This window comes from Artemia franciscana, chromosome 13, assembly GCF_032884065.1.
Source record: "Artemia franciscana chromosome 13, ASM3288406v1, whole genome shotgun sequence".
In the NCBI taxonomy this organism is placed as follows: Eukaryota; Metazoa; Arthropoda; class Branchiopoda; order Anostraca; family Artemiidae; genus Artemia; species Artemia franciscana.
Window position 1 is genome coordinate 21304256 of NC_088875.1, and position 20823 is coordinate 21325078.

Consider the following 20823-nt stretch of genomic DNA (forward strand, 5'->3'; position numbering starts at 1 on the left):
ACTGACCAAACCATTGAAAATCCCCCAACTCCCCCAAAGAGAGTAGATCTGTTCCAATTATGTCAATCACGTATCTGGAATTTGTGCTTATTCTTCCCATCAAGTTTCATCCCGGTCTCTCCACTCTAAGCGTTTTCCAAGATTTCTGTTTCCCCCCCTCCAAACCCCCATGTCCCCGGATCCGATTCGAAAATAAAGCATCTGAGAAATAAGACCTTTCTATACATCAAGTTTCATTAAGATCCGACCATCCATTCGTAAGATAAAGATATCTCAATTTTCACGTTTTCTAAGATTTCCAGTTCCCCCCTCCAACTCCCTCCAATGTCACCAGATCTGGTCGAGATTTATAAGAGCTCTGAAGCACAAGATCCTTCTAAATATCAAATTTCATTAAGATCTGATAACCCGTTCGTAAGTTACATATACCTCATTTTGTCTAATTTTTCCGAATTACCGGATCCGTTCCGGATCCATTCCAGCTTTGTTAAACACGTATCTAGGATTTGTTCTTATTTTACCCACAAAGTTTCATCCCAATCCCTCCACTCTAAGTGTTTTCCAAGATTTTATATTTTCCCTTCCAACTCCCCCCCCCCCAAAGTCACCGGACCTGGTCAGGATTTTAAATAAAAGCTCTGGCACATAACTCCCTTCTAAATATCAAATTTCATCAAGATCCGATCACCCGTTCGTAAGTTAAAAATTCCTCATTTCTTCTAATTTTTCCGAATTAACCGTCCCCCCACTCCCTCCCAAATCGTCGAATCGGGGAAAGACTATTTCTAATTTTATTTTGTCTGGCCCCTCATAAGCCTGCCAAATTTTATTATCCTAGCTTATCAGAAGTGCCTAAACTATCAAACCGGGACACACAGACCGACAGAATTTGCGATCGCTATATGTCACTTGGTAAATACCTAGTGTCATAAATACGTTTCGTAAAAAAATAAAAGGTTCTAGTTGCATTTTTAAATAACAAATATTGGAGGGCAGCTAGGTCTCCTCCTCCGCCCTTTTTTTTTTATTAAAATCGTCCGATCAAAACTATGAGAAAGCCGTTTTATTTCGTTTTAATTATTCATGTGCGGTGAGCCAAAATCAAAACATGCATTAATTGAAAAACGTTCAGAAATTAAATAAATAAAAAAACAGTTTTTTTTTAACTGCAAGCAAGGAGCGACATTTAAACTTAAAACGAACAGAAATTATTCCGTATATGAAAGGGGTTTTCCTCTCCTCAGCGCCTCACTCTTTACGCTACAGTTTTTTATTGTTTTAAAAAGTAGGGTTGTGACAGAGTCAAACTTTAGCTACACTCCAATTTTAATGAAATTATATTATAAATTTAAGTTATTTTCGCGGGGGTGGGTCGAGTGGAGGGGGTTACGTGGGAGGATCTTTCCATGGAGGAATCATATGGGAACAGGATTTCCATAAAGGGGGCACAGGATTCTCTAGCATTATTTACAAATCCATTGAAAAAATAAAATAAAAAGTTTTTTTTTAGTTGGAAGTAAGGAGAAGCATTAAAACCTAAAACGAAAATAAATTACTCCGTATATAAGAGGGTCCGTCTCCCTCCACAATACCTCGCTCTTTACGCTAGAGTATCTTTAGTAATTTCAACTATTTATTCTACGGCCTTTGTAATTCAGGGGTCATTCTTAAGGGGTTGGGACAAAATTCTAGCTTTAGTGTAAAGAGTGAAGTATTGACGAGGGGGCGAACCCCCTCATATACGTATTTAAACTAAACAAATTTAGAACTTCGTTCGGTAAGTTAAAAAGTTACGTATATTTATTATTGATAAAAATGTTAGTAAAAAAAGAAGTTCTAGTTGCCTTTTGAAGTAACCAAAAATTGTAGGGCAACTAGGCTTCCTGCCCCACCCCTTTCTTATCAGAAGTTCTAGTTGCAATTTTAAGTAGCCAAACATGGGAGGCTAACTAGGCTTCCTCCCCCACTTCTTTTTTTTTCAAAGATCAAAACTATGAGAAAGCCATTTCGCCAAAAAAAAATAATATACAAATTTTGTTTTAATTATTCACGTGCGTTGAGTCAAAATCAAAAAATGCATTAATTAAAGAACTTTCAGAAATTAAATAAAAAAAAATTTTTAACTGGAAGTAAGGAGCAACATTAAAACTTGAAACGAACAGAAATTATTCTGTATATAAAAGGAGTTTTACCCTCCTCAACGCCTCGCTCTTTACGCTAAAGTTTTTGATCGTTTTAAAAAGTAAAACTGTGAAAAAGAGTCAAACTTTAGCGTAAATAGTGAGGCGTTGAGGAGGGGAACAGTCCCTTTCATATGCGGAATCATTTCTGTTCATTTTAAGTTTTAATGTTGCTCATACTCCTATTTTTTCAGCACTCAGATTTCAGAGAATTGTATTCAGTAAATGAAGTGTCCCTTTAAGGAATGGAACACCATTAATTGACGGTCAAACTCGTAACAACACATTCTAAACTAATTATTATTCATATGGCTATACCTGATTTCAAAAATCGGCATATCATAGAAATTGATTTCTCTCCAATAGACCTTGAGACCAAGCTAATGCTTTTATTGTATTTGGATGAGATTCAGTCCCAATTTTGAATAGCCTTGACGAAGAAAGCTAATTGAGCTTGACTTCCTTCTATTATTCACAGTGACACCTTACATTAGAAAGATGAATGAATTTCACACTTAAAAGCGTCCATAATCAAAATCACTTACCTTTCTACACTTAGGGTCACCACATGCAAGATCAATGTCTGGCCACCCATCTAGGTCCTTGTCAGGACCACAAACACGACCATTACCGGCAAAACCAATTTTACACTGAAATGGTACATTACAAATTTAAGTTACGGAAATACGGAAGAAAAACATTGTCGATTTAGTTGGCGTGTACTTTTCTTCTTTTTTTAGTAGAAATACAAAAGGCTAGAGCAACTCAGATGAAAAGAAAAGAAGAAAATATAAATTGCAGGGGTGCATAAAAGAATCATGAATCATTAGGATGTAAAAGTAAAGTATACATAGTGAATTGTACAAAACGACAAAAAAAAGTCTACACAAAAATTTAGTTTTATGATATCGAATTTTTATTTATCAAAACTTTATTTTTTATTCCGCTCCAATTCGCCGGTTTCTTTCGATTCCACTCAATTTTTGATACTATAATGGAACAGTGAGAGAATGATGATGGTGGAAATTTAGTTTCGTACGTATTTACTTCAAATTTAAGACAAATTAGCACCAAACCTGGAACGGAGTGAAATTAAGTTAATTCACTATATAAAAGAAAGAAAACCAAAAAAAAGAAGAAAAGAAGTTAACCGTATTCACAAAAGTTAAATACGGAATCTAATATGAATTTAATTTTCGGTTGTTTCAGCTGTTAATTTGCTCACACATAGAGCATAAAACTTAATTTATATTTAATATCATTAACTTGTCGCACCTGAAACTCGCTCTGAATGGAACATTTTCAAAAGGATTTCAGCGTTTCCGTACGTGTTCCGTAGACTTTGTAACTGCGTTCTTTTGTCCACAGAGACATCAAATTCCGTAAATCTACAGAATAATCTGTAGAAGTGGAAGAAATCTACGGTAAAAGTGGGCATGCAATTGCCAACCGGCTATATTGTTAGTTTCTAACTTATCATGGTTGCAGCAGTAGCTGCAATCTAGTAAAGAACGAACCACAGCCCATAGTAACCGAAAAGTTGAAAAACGTGTTTTCAAAAAACTGCCTAGTTAAAAAAATTGCCATCTAACACTCAATAAGGAATGGTTGGTAACTATTGTTTCAGTTAATCTTAAAAGTAGAAATTTATTGCGAAAAGAAATGTATGGTAATTTCTAAAAAGAGCCTAGAACCCCTTTAAAATGGCGTCCGATCGAGATAAAAAGTGCACCATTGGAATCAGTATGGTTGAAAACCGTCATTAAAACAATTCCAGTCCTCCATCTTGAACAACAAAGAAAATCACTTTTATCACTTTTTTGCATGGGTAGCACTGATATGTCTCCTTTCCCCCCCTTTTTTTCACCAGGGCTAGCGAATGACTAAAACATCATAGAGAGGTAGTTAATGGCTCATTTGAACGAAAATTAGATTTTTCCTGTACCTTTTAAGTCACCGAGAAGAAAGGAGGGCGACTAGCCCCCAATCCCCCCGACGTTATCTAATCACTTTGAGATAGCCTTTTTATTCAACATAGTTCAAAAGTCAACTATCTGTAGTTTGGATGATGATATAACTCTCCATAGTCCCTGGAGAAATGACTGTAATCTGCATCGGTATCGGACGCATCGATATACCGCGTATCTGTATGGGCGTATTGTTATTGGCCAATTGGTTTCGCATGTATTTTTAATAGCTCATATAAAATATTTTACTCATATCTACACTTTCCGACAAATTCCACCATCAGAAAGTTCCAAATGGCACTTTCGGTACCATTTCTCAAGTGGAAAAAGTTGGGGTTAGTGGCCACAACTTTTTACTGTGAAGTTTAATGGCTCCTTTGAAAGCTATTGCTCATTTCTACGTGATTTTTGTTGATTCTACCACCCGTAAGAGTGATACAGCAGCAGTGATCTACCTTCAGGTTTAAAGGCAGCCATAGGGGGTATACAAAGGCAGCTACTAGTCCCTCAAGACGTGATTACACCCACCTTGGCAACACTATACCGCAAGTTTTTAGTACACCTACGTAAAAGGGTCTGCATTTTACATCATAGGGAATGTTTTCTAAGAAATGCAGGTGGTTGTTATGTTTGAAAAACCTGCGAGGGTCAGGGCCTCTTTACTTCAGTATTTCATTGGTTGTTACGCCTTAGGGAATTTTTTCTATGAGGCAGGTACATGCTACATAATAGGGAATGTTTTCTTAGAGATAGAAGGCTTAATTGCGTAATAGGGAATGTTTACATTGGTTTTAATGTAATAGGGTTTGGTTGTTACATCATAGTTTCATTATTGTTACGTAACAGGATGCGTTTGAGTCCATTAGTCAAGCAGGGGAATTTTATTAAGACATTTTTATCTTCAAAATGTTTTCAAGATGTTTCAAAATTTCTTTGGTTGTTATGTGCTAAGGGAATGTTTACCAGTGTTAAGGATAACACACTCATACATAACTTGTTTCTTCATGCCCGTGGAGGACCCCGCTTGTAACTATGGAGGGCACAAATGCAGGATGCTACATAATATTTTAAGAGATTTTATTTTCTATCGAGGCATTTTTTTTTCTTTCAAAGCTTTTTTCCTTTTTGAGATTTCATTTTCTTTCAAAGCGTTGTTCTCAAGGAACTTTTGTATTACAAAGATTTTTGTCCTGATAAGGATTCGAAAGGGACTCTAAGCCAATGGAACTGTGCCTTGGACACCTGGAACAACAAGTCTTTCTAATATTTTGATTCGGCTAATATAATATAATTCGACTAATAATGATAACCTACAGCACAAAAGGAGAATCTTATTTCCAACCCTTTCCACATGAGAGCGCAAAAGAATCCCATTGCTATTGATTTTGCTAAATTAGATACATCTACCTGCTACATGTTAGTTTATAATTAAATAAACTAATTTAATTAACAGAGCTTATTGGGTATTAGATTTCAGTCCCCCTATTCCTCAAAAAATTTGTTTAATACCCCCACCTTAACTTTCAGCTCTTTCATGGACGTTGTTTTTTTTACGATAGCTTATTTGGTGTTAGATTACAGTCCCCCTCCCCCAGAAACTGCAGGGGGCGTTCACTGTTATCTTTGCCACGAAAGATCAATTTTTGCCCAAACAGGATCAAAATATAAGAAAAATCAATTTTTCATAGTCTAAAGCTTTAAAACAGGAAACTTTAATCCAACCTTTGTTTCCAAAACGCCACTGAGGAGTGTTTACTGCCATTTTGTACCATAAAAGACCAATTTTTGCCCAAACAGTATCGAAATATCAGAGATATTAATTTTTCTTAGTTTTAAGCTTTAAAACAGAAGTTTCTGGGCCAGCGAGAGAGAGAGAGAGAGAGAGAGAGAGAGAGAGAGAGAGAGAGAGAGAGAGAGAGAGAGAGAGAGAGAGAGAGAGAGAGAGAGAGAGAGAGAGAGAGTTTGCACTAGTCATTATCCTAGTACATACCAGGTCGGGCAAAAATTAGAATTGGAGTGACAGGATCGTTTGTGATCTTGTCGATTCAACATCTTATTTGTTTGTTATCATGAGTTTGTCAGTCGCTCAAAAGCAAAAATTGGCAAACTTGAGAAGGAGAAAGAGGCAGAAAATCAGTGTTCTCTGAGTAGATAGATTAAGAAACAGAAACCGTCATTGTGTGAAACGGTTCAGCAAGTAAGTGCAAATTTGCGTTTCTGCTCTTTTGGGTTTCAGTTTTCTGTGCCACTCACAATTTCGTGGACTAGAAGAACTGAATTTGTACAGAAAAGGATTTTCTGTGTTTTTTTTTGTCATTTAAGAGCCACACGGTTCGCAAACTCCTGTCTTCTTCCATTTAGGTTCAAAGAGTCGAGTTTGAGTATACCGTACTAATAAGTGGCAAAGAAAACCGCATTGAGTAGCATACCGTATGAAAAGTTATAGAACTACGTCAAATATATTTTCTATATTTTGGTCGCCGTTCATTAGTCAAATAATTCCTCGTTCAAGTTGGAGAGAATCCGTCGTTACTAATTTAGACCACAAGCCAGACAACTTAGGAAAAATTTGCATCCCAATTTATCGATTTCTCTGACTAATTGCCGTGAAACTAGAGGCTCTAATTGTTTTACAGTAGCTCTAGTAGCTATTGGTATAGTGCCAACAAGGGAAATTTCGTCGAAACGTGCAATCTTCTCGCAGAGTACTCTCCTAAGCTCTTCAACAAGCTGCAGAGACGGTACGGTCACTACACATCCCATGAATACCAGAACGATCTTATTTCGGTGATCAGTTCCAGGCTTCAGCGCACGATAGTGCAATAATTAAAAAGTGCCAAATACTTTGCCGATCTGGCCGACAAAACGAAGGACACCTCGAAGAAAGAGCAGACGTGCCATTCTCGTAGGTACTTCGACGAAGGAAAAGTAAAAGAAAGGCCGATCGGATGCTATCACATGAAGAGCCTGGATGCTGAAAATCTAGCAAATTTCCTTCATGACACAGTGAAAAGATTTGGACTCCATTGGAACTACTGTGTCGCACAGTGCTATGACAGAGCAAGCGTAATGAGCGGACCATTCTCCGGTGTTCAAGCTCGTTTGAGAGTGAAATCGCCACATGCAATCTACATTCATTGTCATGCACATAAGCTAAATTTAGTCATTGCGAGCTGCGTTGAATCTGTCGGCACTGTTGGTTCTTTTTTTCACTAGTCCAGACTATACAAATTCCTTTCCAACAGCAACACTCGGTATCAGTTGTTTGTTGAGGCCCAGACAGCTACTGAACTGCCAGTTTCGGAGCTCGAAAGAAGTGCTGCTACACGATGGTCTTACTTGTATCGATCTATATCGTATACAGACTCCGATATGAATGCATTTTAGCTGTGCTGTCTGCTGTAAGCGAGGGATCTGACGGCGAAGTACGGGCAGAGGCAGCTGGGCTCCAGAAGAAGATGGAAAAGTTGCTTGTTATCTTCCAATTGCACTAAATAGAAGCAATTATGCGAGCGACGAACTCGCTGTCTCATGCGCTCCAGGCCATCGACTTTGTTATTTCCAGATCGCGCACCCTCATTCAGGCCACAAGAAGCAAACTCATCGACGTGCGTTCAGATGCTTCATTTGTATCGCTTTTCGAAAAGGCTAAAGAGTTAGCGACAGAACTCGAAACTGAAGTACCTACTGTGAATGAACCCGTGACTAGACCCTCCTCTGTTGGTCAGAAAGGACGACCTCGAAGTACTGAAAAGATCACCAAGCACCTCAAAAACGATTTGTGAAAACTTCGACGCTAGGAAAGAACTTCATCGAATACGGGAATCGAACTACAACTTTGGTGGATGAAATGAAGTGAGAGTGCTTCGAAACTTTCGACTGTCTACTAGCCGAATTCGACAGAAGGTTCACAGATAACTTGCCAGTACTGAGCGCACTCGAAGCCTTGGATCCAAGCTTGACCAAGCTTATGGACACAGAGTTGCTCAAGCGTTTCTCTGCTTTTTACGACCAGCCGGATATCGACGACATTCTTCTCGAATCTCAAGCTGGTATTGCCAAGCGTTTCTTGCTCGATGAGGAAAAAAAGCCAGAAAACTTCTTAGACATTGTCGACAGTCTTCAGGCATTACCAATGGCTTACTCAGAAGTAATTAAAGTACTTCGTATTGCTGCCACACCTCCTGTGACAACAGCGAACAATGAGCGTTTGTTTTCTAGCCTAGAAATAGTGAAAAACTACCCGCGGTCTACAACAGGAGATGATCGTCTTAGTCACCTACTTTTGATATTTGTAGAGAAGGATTTAGTAAAAATTTGGACCACGACAAGCTTGTTGACGATTTTGCGAAGATGATACCTCAGCGGTTCCCCTTGTTACCTTGAGTGTTGTAATATTTTTTTCTCTTGTTAGGTTTTTCCTTTTTGTAAATATATTTGTTCTGAGATTTTTGCTGAAGAAAAGCCGAGATTTTGGTTACAACCCTCAGCATAACAATGAAGATTACTTTCACCGACGTATTGCTTACTTAAATAAGAAAGTTTCTCGCTGAGGAAGGCCAGCCTATAGTCCGGTTGAATTTTCCACTTTCAGTTTAATCACTTAACCTTATTGATTGTAATCTTCGTTGTTATAATTAACAACGAATATTCTAAGATTTGGCCCAAGATGTGGCTGAGTTCCACATTCGGTTACTGTACATTCCAAAGCAACACACGGGTGCTGAAAATGCGTTTTTACTTAGAATATTCGATAGATGTGCTGCCAATACCCTCATTTTTTCTTACATGACACGAAGTGAATAAGGGGGGGGGGCAGAAAGAGTTCATGTCCACCCAAGATTTGTCCGTCCAAATGGCGCCTCCGTATAAATCCCTTTAATGTTCCAAATTTGTTCCGATATCGATAGAATCCTTATTTTATCTGGGTCTAAAAATATCATTTTTATTACTTAATTTTCACGTAAAGCAGAAGTACTCATTTTTTTTGCTTCAGATGCAAGGAGAATAATCGCTAGTAGACGTGATGTATTTCCTACTGATGTGTTATTATCTACTGAAAGGTGGTATTAATGTACAGTTACAGTTGGAGCTGTTGTGGATAATCACACTATAAAATTCTTAAAACAGCTGAATACCACTGAATTTCTAGTTATCTAGACTAACAATACAAACTTAGGGCTAAAATACGTACCTTGCAGTAGTATTTAAATTGTCCAATTGGGAGTTCACATTCGGCATTAATATCACACCTTGTTAAATCGGGACAAATACCAGGGGCATCATGACATCCGTAAGTTTGGTTACCGAAGAATCCTTCTTTACAAGAGCCACAAATATAAGATCCCTTGAAAAATTAGGTCATTTATAAAGCACATTATCTGATTGTGTAGCCTACTACTATAAAATGTGCTAATAATGTAAAAAAAATATACACGCTTCGTGATTTTATCGTGTATCAGCGTTTTATAATTTGTTTTATTTACTTATATTCAAAATTTACTCAAGATTACATTTTCTGCTTAACAAATTTTTTTCGTCAAAAGGGGACATTTGCTTATCTAACTAGCAAAATGGAGCACTCGGTAGACAATAGAAGCCCATGTATTAGCAAACAGCATGGAGTTGTTACAATGAAGTGAGGCAACTAACTTAATTAACATGATTAGTGCCCAAAATTAGGGTTCTAGAAAGCACGTTTTTTTTCTCCATTTTAATTTTGAGCATTCTTTTTTTATTAATCTACCTTTGATAAATTACAATTAATCAATCATACTTTTAAGCTTTTGTAAATGTTTAATAGGAGTAAGAATTTAAATATATATATATAAAAAGTAGGGGAAAAATTAATTTAAAATACATTTAAAGTATTTCATTTTAGAAAGAATTTTAAAAATGACACATTGCACAAAAACAATATCCGATGACAGATGGGACTAAGAACCTCAAATCTTACTAAATATTTTCACTCCTTTCGTGTTAAATGGCTGGTTTTGAATGATTCAGATAAGCATGCCAAGAAGTTATTTCTGAACGCCTAGAATGATTACTTATTGGATTTCCGAACGCAACTTATTTCTTTCTATCCATTCTATTTTGGTACTGTCAACTGATTGACTACGCCAAACAATTAACAAAAATATCTTCTCAGCAATATATTTCAAAATAAAATATGAGGCACCGAGAGAAATAGGGAAAGAATTTTTGGCAAACGCAACAGGCCATCCAGTTGGCTCGTCATTTTGGCAAATAGATAAATTTTCTGTCATTTTTTTCCGGATAGTAATACATAGATGTTTTATCTTTCCAAGACATGAAAATTTCATGTCAGGAGACTTTCCCGAAAGCTAATACATTTAATTAAGAGGATACAGTACCCCAAACAAATCGCCCTATCTCGCCCATGATAAGAATTTTATTTGTTTTACGTGACCAGTATATTCAAAAGTGATGAGGTGGAGTTGCTATAACGCTGAGTCTCTCAAAATGATTTTCAAGGCATCATCTTAAAGAACTGCAGATAGAAAAAACCAAATACTTAAGAAATTATGGGAGCAACCAGGGAAAGTAAGAAGGTCTAGGAATCAATGTGAAATTGACAACATTCTAATTTGGCTTTTACCCAGAGGATGAGTCGTCTACAATTAAAAGTAAACTTAACCGATGGACCGTGTAGCGATGAAAACAATACGCATAGGATAATTTTGTTTGTAATTTTATTTGTGTAGTTTTTGACCGTTTTTTTTTCTCCTGTTTTTAGTTCTTGTTAATTTGGATTTATAAACTAGTTCCTATTTTACAATTGTCAAGTTACATCAGGATATATAATTTAAAAATCAAGTTTGATGCTCCAGTTTCCCAAATATACCTCAAATTTACATAACGTTGACCTAGCTAGTCTCAAAACTGAAAATTTTTATTTATATAAACCAAGTTCTTTTCAAGAAAAAATGGCATTTGGATATTAAAATTATTATTTATGATTACCTAATACTAAGATTTTTTTATGCACATCATTTCAGATATTGCAGATATTCAGATATTTCAGATATTGCAAATTCCTCCTCCGGCTTCCTAGATGGCACCGAAACAAAAAAATAATTGCTCGATTTGGTTTAGTAGATGTGCCTTCTCGGATTCGGTCTTCCAGTGATGATTTATGTAAAAAGACTGTCAACTTTATTCACGTTTATGACCCTCTGCAGCCTTTTTTCCATATTGATACTGGTTGATTAATCCATATTGTCTTTTGTTAGTTTCAATTTTGTATTTCTTCGCTGTTTATCGTATTTGTTTTTGTTTATTTATTCATAATACTCCGTACTTTGTGTTTTTTATACTTTACGGGTAATAAAGTTCATTCATTCATTCATTCATTCATTTATCTGCAATTCAAATTAAAGATAAACGCCAAAAACAGCACTTTGATAGCAAAAACTTTGGCATGCATTTAAAATAAGTACAAAATTGTTTGGAAAGTATTCAGAAACAATACCAGGTTAGCTGCCAAAACAGGCATTGGATAAGAAATTGTTTGAATCAATGACAGCTCTTATTCCATTAGCCTGAACTTCCGTGTGATTACGGTAATTACAAAAAGTCGCTTTTGATTCCCCCCCCCCTTAATTTTGACTGAATTTTATTGAGAGGATTCTAATAGCAAGCTGTTTACAAGGTCCTACTAGTGTTTTCCATTTCGCTGAGGACCGCATTGGTGTCATAATCAAAACATTCGCATAGATTTGTTTAATTTTCCACTGTCTTGAAAAAATACTTTTAAATTTGATTTATTTTATTCAAATTCAAGATTCTTAAAAGAATTCTTTATTTCTGCTTTTCAGAATATTCTATTTTTTGTAATTTATGCAATGTTTCTGTATGTTCGCTTATATTATGCGTTTTAAAGAAATATTTGTATGCATCTTACTGCATATTCATTAATTTACAACGTTTCTGTCGATGAAGTAAAATTTTACTAATTATACTACCTCAGTGTTTGTGCATATAGAATTCTCCACACATCCTCCGTTTAGTATACTGCACTCGTCTACATCCAGACAGCGCTGTCTATTTGCACGTGCATATTCCACACCAACACCTTGAGTTGGTGGACCTGTAAAGCCAATTGGACAGGGATCACATCTATATCCAGGTTGAAGGTTATAACATTGAACTCGGAAGTCACAGGGTCTGGCAAGAGTACACTATAAAGGTAATTATGTTTCAATATTTCGAAGAAAAGGTTTTACACTTTTAAACTGTAAGTACGACTTGTGTCAAAAGTAACTGCGGATTTAAAAAGTAGAAGTTTTTTAACAATATACGTTTACATTTAAAAAAACATAATTTTAATGTAATCCTGAATCTGTAGAATTTATTAAGTCTAAAAAAAATTGGTATAAAAATACACGTAATTTTGGAAAAGAAAAACCTTCCCATAGCAGAGGCGATCTTCATGAGAATTACACCATCAGAATTCAGCCTTAAGTAGAGATTGTACGCCCCTGTGTACAAAAACGTGAAATACTTGCATCCACAAGAATGATAGTCATGGATTCGTATTTATTTGTTTGTTTGCGTTCCCCAGGAGCACTCGCATCAAAGAAGTGCACAAAATATATCAAAGAAGTGAATGCAAACAGATATTGAAAGCTATAGTTGTCTTATTGCATAACAAAAGGGATTAAGCTCCTGCACAGTTGTGATTTCTGGAATTTTATGATAAAGAATAATAATTTTGGCCCTTAGAAACCAGGCATTTAAGATATTAACCCCCCCCCCCAAACAAAACCAAAGAGCCTGCAATGGATAAAAGTGAAACTTGTAACCCTAAAAGCTATTTTTAACATTTAATACACACACCCTCCATACCCTTGAGAAATATTTTAAGGGGTGCTTTTGTTCAGAGCTGCTTATTATTCTCGATAAATTGTTGTACAAAATTTATCTTGAAAGAAAACAGTTGAGGATGAAGGGTTGGTAGAACGTCATGATAAAGAATTGTGAGTAAAGAGCGACCCATCTTAAAAGAAATTGAAACAACAAAAAACGGATCTTTGATAAAAATACACACATTAATAGAATCGACTTTTTATGATACTTCTAGATATACAGAATGCAACAGTTTGTGTGTAAATTATCTATGAAAATACAAATAACGTAAAAAGTTAGCAAAATTTACTAATTAATTAAGCAAGTAATTTGGGCCAAGTGGACAGAGGATTTTCCTCTGTCCAAGGCCTACGGTGCTTCATGGACACGTCTAACTTTCAGACTGAAGCTTCTTGAAATAAGACTGAAGTTTGAAACTTGAAAACTGATAAGCTTATGCGGCTCCAACATTACATAACTAATTTTCTATAATCAGTGGTCAAGTTGCGTTACGGTAAGTAAAATCTTTTACGGTTAAAAAATAAGTCATTAAACAGTAGGCCAACGTAAAATTCACAAAACCATCAGGATAGTCGTGTACTATCACCATAATGATTATAACTAAGTTATTCAAAAATTAAGGGCGCGGAATTGAGATGGAGATTCGATGTCCTGATTTTATGGCTATTACAGCAGGAGGGCTTGTAATGAAAAGATGGCGTAAAGGCTTTCTATGAAAAGGATATACTGGGCCTGTTCAAATTTTACCAATGGAAGATAAAATACTCTCAGTTAGCCGTATCTTCTGCAAGACATATTGGTCAGTGGTGATGACGTCGAGCTCTGAAATTTCAATCGATATACCATGAACGAGCATTCAGATCCGGAAATTTTGAAAGATAAGCTTGCCAAGAAGCAAAAAGGATACAGAAATTCGGGAAAGCAAGTTCACCAGAAGTAAAATCAGCAATAGTTCTTCGATACTTGGCTATGATTATTTTTTACGGCGTAAAATACAGCTACTTAATTTAAAATTCTCCATAAGGCTCGAGTCTACTTGGCACTGCTTACACTACGGACAACATTTTCTCCGCAATATTAGATACTGTAACATAAAGTCTTAAGTCAAACCAGCGTAAAAAGTTGTACAAAGTTTCAGAAAGTGGCATTATACCCACAGAAAAGAAAAGAAAACTCAAGGTATTTCAAATTACGAGACCGTTCACCTTTACAGGCTATGCTCAAGTAGGCTTCGAAGTTTCATCGTTTCCTTATCATCAAGAGTGATGCTGACACAGAAATCTTAGAAAATGCTCATCTTTCTAGGGTAATAGGCGTAGTAGGATAATACTTGTTCAAATTGTTATGCTACCTTTTATTTGTTCTCGATGCATCTTAAGAAAGGGAATTTTGTCTTTACTTAAGTCGCTACTTTAGATGATAAATAATGATTCAGCAAGATGCCGTAGATTTGCAGTTATTATTAAGCTGTTTATACAGCAATAATTTTTGCATTATTTTATTCTTACTTATATTATATATGTCCCGGTCGTCATTTGTATCCCGGTGTCCCGGTCTGTATATACATTCGTTTTTTAGTTTTGTTTTTCTCCTTTATTTTTTTCCTTTTTTTTCTTTTTTAGCTTATTTAGATTTTTAGATTTTTTAGTTTTTTTATTAGTTTTTAGTTTTTTTTTCTTTTTAGTTTTTTTGTCCCGGTCGTCATTTATATCCCCCTGTTTCCCCCGGTGTCCCCGTTGTAGTTGTGTCCCTGTGTCCCGGTCGTCATTTATATTCCCTGTGTCCCGGTCGTCATTTGTATCCCGGTGTACCGGTCTGTATATACATTCGTTTTTTAGTTTTGTTTTTCTCCTTTATTTTTTTCCTTTTTTTTTTCTTTTTTAGTTTATTTAGATTTTTAGATTTTTTAGTTTTTTTATTAGTTTTTAGTTTTTTTTTCTTTTTAGTTTTTTTGTAGTTTTTACCTTCTTTTTAGTTTTGTTAGTTTTTTTTTTACTTATGTCCTGGTCGTCATTTATTTACTTTTTTTATTAGTTTTTAGTTTTTTTTGTAGTTTTTGCCTTTTTTTAGTTTTTTCAGTTTTTTTTTAGTTTTTTATTGGTTTTTACCTTTATTTTAGCTTATTTTTCAGTTTTTTCCTTTTTTTTAGTTTTTTTTAGTTTTTAGTTTTTTTTTAGTTTTTTACCTTTTTTTAGTTTTTTTAGTTTTTTTAGCTTTTAAGCTTTTTTATTTTTTTTATTAGTTTTTAGTTTTTTTTTGTAGTTTTTGCCTTTTTTTAGTTTTTTTTAGTTTTTTAGCTTTTTTATTAGTTTTTAGTTTTTTTTGTAGTTTTTGCCTTTTTTTAGTTTTTTTAGTTTTTTAGCTTTTTTATTTTTTTTATTAGTTTTTAGTTTTTTTTGTAGTTTTTGCCTTTTTTTTAGTTTTTTCAGTTTTGACGTCACCTGATCCAGTTTTTTCAGGTGACGTCACCTGATCCATCCATCCACAGACAGACAGACAACTTATTTTTATATATATAGATAGATATATATATATATATATATATATATATATATATATATATATATATATATATATATATATATATACGTGTAGCTGATTTCATTAGCTTGTTATAACCAATCCAAATTGACACAAATTATATTTTTAATAACGTTATAAAACACATCAAGTTGAGAGCTGGAGAAAGCTGGTTTTTAAGGAACTGGGTAAGGAGACATCGTTGACCCTAAGGAAGCGCTTATTCTGAATTGAAAATTTACTGAGCACGTAGCGGCCCAGCTGTCCCTATCCTGGGACCACATTAGAACTCTTTCACCTAATGGGAGTAGGGTGTATTAAGCGGTTAAAAAGTAAAGATAGCCCATTCCTTCCCTAAGTTCCTTTCCTAAGGACATTTTCCTTCAAGCAATAGCGAATAAAAGTTACTATTTAGCCAAGACGATACTCGCACTATTCCAGCACCCCCATGCATCGGGTCTTTAGCTGCATGTGAGTTTAAAATGGCGTCTTAGCAAACCAAAAAGGACATAATTAATTACCATTGTTGAAACCTTACAGAGGGAAATTGCACGACTCACGATACGCATTGAGCAAAAAAAAAATATCATTTTTTTTTACATGGGTAGTATTAATATGTGCTCTTATTTTTATTCATCGTTATTGTGGCACTGGAACATCATGGAGAGCTGTTTAAGGACTCATAAAAGATAAATCTTACATTTAATTGTTTTTTTTTTATGGCTAGACTCGATAAGGCCGTCATAAACTGCCACATGGTGCACTAAAAGCGCAATTTGGGTGACATTTTTGGAGTGACACACGGTACCCAAAGAGTGCTCTGGGTTATTTTTTCTTTTTTAAATAAAAAATGAGAAAAAGGGGTGTTGTCCAGTGAAAAAACTCGGCGGATAAATTTCCCCTCACCCCTGAGGAAATTCTCCTTTGGAGAATCTTCCTGGGAAGTTTTCCTTAAATTTGAAATAGCGACGGTATTTTTAATTTAAAGTACTCGAAGTGTGTTAATTATCAACTTATTCGTTGAGCATTGTTTGATTAAGAACACTCAGAAAATCTGAACGATTCTTGGCAGCATTCAGGTAGAAACCTTACATTAATTAAAACTTATCAGGGATACCAATCGGATGGGAAAAATTGACGCCTAGAGTTTGAAAATGAGCTTCCTCTTTGTGTCTTTGTTAAAAAAAGAAATCTGAAAAAATTACACAAAAGTTTTTTTGTGTAAATCAGGGTATGGAAGATACACATTTCCAGAAGGGGAGGGGGCCCTGAATATTTTTTTCGAAAATTATGTTCACCAAGCGAAGATCGGTCTCCTAGTGCTGTATATTAAAACTGATAATGATAAATAAAGTGCGGGCTGGTACCGCTTATTTGTGAACATCAAATTTCTAATTAGTGAGAAAAAATCCATATATTTTTCGGATTCACTTTATCCTACTTGCAGCAGACATTTTATAAAGCATGCTGATGACGAGATTAATGTCACACAAGTAGCACTGACATGACCTGAAATGCGACTAATAACAGTAATAATCCTCCGCATATTTATGTCAATTATTTTTTGGAGCTGGTTAAAAGAGATATTTAGAAAAGTGAAAATAACGAGAAGCCAGCATGGTATCAAACAGTTCGTGGTAACGAACTGTAGTAAGGAGCGATCCGGCTCAATAGTAACCAAAACTCTAAATAATTGAATTTTGATATCAATAGCTACATCAAAAGAATCGCATTTTAATGCTGATTTTAAATATATAAGTTTCATCAAGTTTAGTCTTAGCCATCAAAAGTTACGAGCCTGGGAAAATTTGCCTTATTTAGGAAAATAGGGGGAAACACCCCCTAAAAGTCGTAGGATCTTAACGAAAATGACACCATCAGATTCAGCGTATCAGAGAACCCTACTGTAGAAGTTTCAAGCTCCTATCTACAAAAATGTGGAATTTTGCATTTTTTGCCAGAAGACAAATCACGGGTGCGTGTTTATTTGTTTGTTTTTTTTTTTTGTTTTTTTTTTTTTTCCCAGGGGTCATCGTATCGACCAAGTGGTCCTAGAATGTCGCAAGAGGGCTCATTCTAACGGAAATGAAAAGTTCTAGTGCCCTTTTTAAGGGACCAAAAAAATTGGAGGGCATCTAGGCCCCCTCCCACGCTCATTTTTTTCCCAAAGTCAACGGATCAAAATTTTGAGATAGCCATTTTGTTCAGCATAGTCGAAAATCATAATAACTATGTATTTGGGGGTGACTTACTCCCCCACAGTTCCTAGGGGAGGGGCTGCAAGTCACAAACTTCAACCAGTATTTACATATAATAATGGTTATTGGAAAGTGTACAGACGTTTTCAGGGGGATTTTTTTGGTTTTGGGGGTAGGGTTGAGGGAGGGGGCTATATGGGAGGATCTTTCCTTGGAGAAATATGCCATGGGGGAAAAAATTCAATGAAAAGGGCGCAGGACGAATCTGGTCACGTTAGAAAAAACGTCAAATTCAGAGCTTAATATACAATGCTGGGTGTTCGGAGCCTCTCTATTATGGAGTATAATTTGAAAATAACACAACTATACGAGCGATAAAACATATATACCACAACCATAACTCAACTAACGAAAGAACTGCTAAGAGATAACACAACTATAAAGCGAAAACAGGTGAAAACTAACGGGAAAATAAACGAACTAAGAGGTGGAAGGGGCCCAGAGAAAAAATATAATCATTTTTCAATTTTGAGCCTAACTTCCGCAAAGGATTAATAATGTCAGAAGCCCCGAAATACCGAATTATTTTCTTTTCAAACAGTTCGTGGTAAAGAACTGTAGTAAGGGGCAACCCGGCTCAATAGTAAACGGAACTCTAAAAAACGGAATTTTGATGCTAAAAGATACATCAAAAGAATCGAATTTTCACGCTGATTCTAAATATATAAGTTCCAATTAATTTAGTCTTTGTCATCAAAAGTTACGCGCCTGAGAAAATTTGCCCGATTTTGGAAAAAAGGGGGAAACATCCCCTAAAAGTCATAGAATCTTAACGAAAATCACACTATCGCATTCGGCATATCAGAGAACTCTATAGCAAAAATTTCAAGCTCCTATCTAAAAAAATGTGGAATTTCATATTTTTTGCCAGAAGACAAATCACGGGTGTGTGTTTATTTGTTTGTTTGTTGTTGTTTTTTTCTTTTCCCCAGGGGTCATCGTATCGACCAGGTGGTCTTAGAGTGTCGCAAGAGGGCTCATTCTTACGGAAATGAAAAGTTCTAGTGCCCTTTTCAGTGATAAAAAAATTGGAGGGCAAATAGGCCCCCTCCCACGCTAATTTTTTTCCAAAAGTCAACAGATTAAAATTTTAAGATAGCCATTTTGTTCCGCATAGTCGAAAACCATAATAACTATGTCTTTGGGAATGACTTACTCCCCCACAATTCCTGGGGGAGGGGCTGCAAGTTACAAACTTTGACCAGTGTTTACATATAGTAATGGTTATTGGGAAGTGTACAGACGTTTTAGCCAAAAAAAAAATTAATATACTAATTTCATTTCAATAATTTATGTGCGGAGAGCCAAAATCAAACATGCATTAATTCAAAAACGTTCAGAAATTAAATAAAAAAAACTAGGTTTTTTAACTGAAAGTAAGGAGCGACATTAAAACTTAAAACGAACAGAAATTACTCCGTATATGAAATGGGTTGTCCCCTCCGCAGTCCCTCGCTCTTTACGCTAAAGTTTGACTCTTTGCCACAATTCTACTTTTTAAAACAATTAAAAACTTTAGCGTAAAGAGCGAGGGACTGCGGAGGGGACAACCCATTTCATATACGGAGTAATTTCTGTTCGTTTTAAGTTTTAATGTCGCTCCTTACTTTCAGTTAGAAAAACTAGTTTTTTTTATGTAATTGTACATAGAGGCAGTTCTATTCAAAACATTTCTTGAAATGAAATGAGATTTCTTTTGAATGAAAAGAGATTTCTTGTTTTCAATTATTTCTTGTTTTTCAGTGATTCCATTTCTGTCCTGTTTGCAGATGTTGAGGGTGTATTCATATCCATTTTTTAAAGTTTTAAAACAAGAAAAAATCGTATGCTGAACTGATAGATCTTAGGAAGTAAAAGAACCTTACCTACCAGGGGAAACAATTCAACCTTAGCAAACTTGGTGAAACAGAAAGTATAGTATGTTGTCACAACTTTGCCATTAAATAGGCTCACCTGTTTACTAGATGATAAGGTTTAGAAGGCGATATATTTGTATAAAAACTAATGTGGGACGTATTAGGAAGTTTAATAGACCCCTGTTTTTCGCGTTTTTTTTTATTATTAAAAATGAGGTTGGATTAATAAAAAAATTTATCTGCTCCAAGTAAATAACCAGGTTGAAACTAAAAATGAGTAACAGTTTTGAAGTTACTTAATAATTTTGTCTCCAGATTATTGATATATATATATATATATATATATATATATATATATATACATATATATATATATATATATATATATATATATATATATATATATATATATATATATATATATATATATTTATCTGCAGATAAAAATTTATCTGCTCCAAGTAAAGAACGAGGTTGAAACTAAAAATGAGTAACAGTTTTGAAGTTACTTAATAATTTTGTCTCCAGATTATTGATATATATATATATATATATATATATATATATATATATATATATATATATATATATATATATATATATATGTATATATATATGTATATATATGTATATATATATGTATATATATATATATATATATATATATATATATATATATATATATATATGTATATATGTATATATACATGTATATATATATATATATATATATATATATATATATATATATATATATATATATATATATATATATATATATATATATATATATATATATATATATATATATATATATATATATATATATATATATATATATATATATATATATATATATATATATATATATATATGTATGTATATATCTATATATATATATAAATAAGTTGTCTGTGTGTGTGTGGGTCTGTCTGTCGGGTGACGTCATGTTTGTGTGTCGACTGAAGTCATGTTTTCAACTGACGAAATTACAAAATGAAAAATAAAGGAGAAAAACAAAACTAAAAAAAAAAAAAAAATAAAAAAAAATTAAAAAGAAAAAAAGGGGAAAAATACAAAAATTCATTTCATCATATACCATTTCAAAAACGAATGTATATACAGACCGGGACACCGGGATACAAATGAC

The 20823-nt window shown here is 34.5% G+C and overlaps 1 protein-coding gene across 2 annotated transcripts in view; it reads right to left on the bottom strand.

The window, feature by feature from the left end:
* The window catches only part of LOC136034647 (cartilage oligomeric matrix protein-like), a 208356-nt gene that overhangs the window by 77793 nt on the left and 109740 nt on the right, over positions 1-20823 (bottom strand). For both annotated transcript variants that reach the window (XM_065715952.1, XM_065715953.1), the window contains 3 exons: positions 12136-12351; positions 9342-9494; positions 2726-2830 (listed from right to left, as the gene is read on the bottom strand). In XM_065715952.1, the coding sequence (XP_065572024.1) occupies positions 2726-2830; positions 9342-9494; positions 12136-12351 (474 nt within the window). The remainder of the gene's footprint in view (positions 1-2725; positions 2831-9341; positions 9495-12135; positions 12352-20823) is intronic.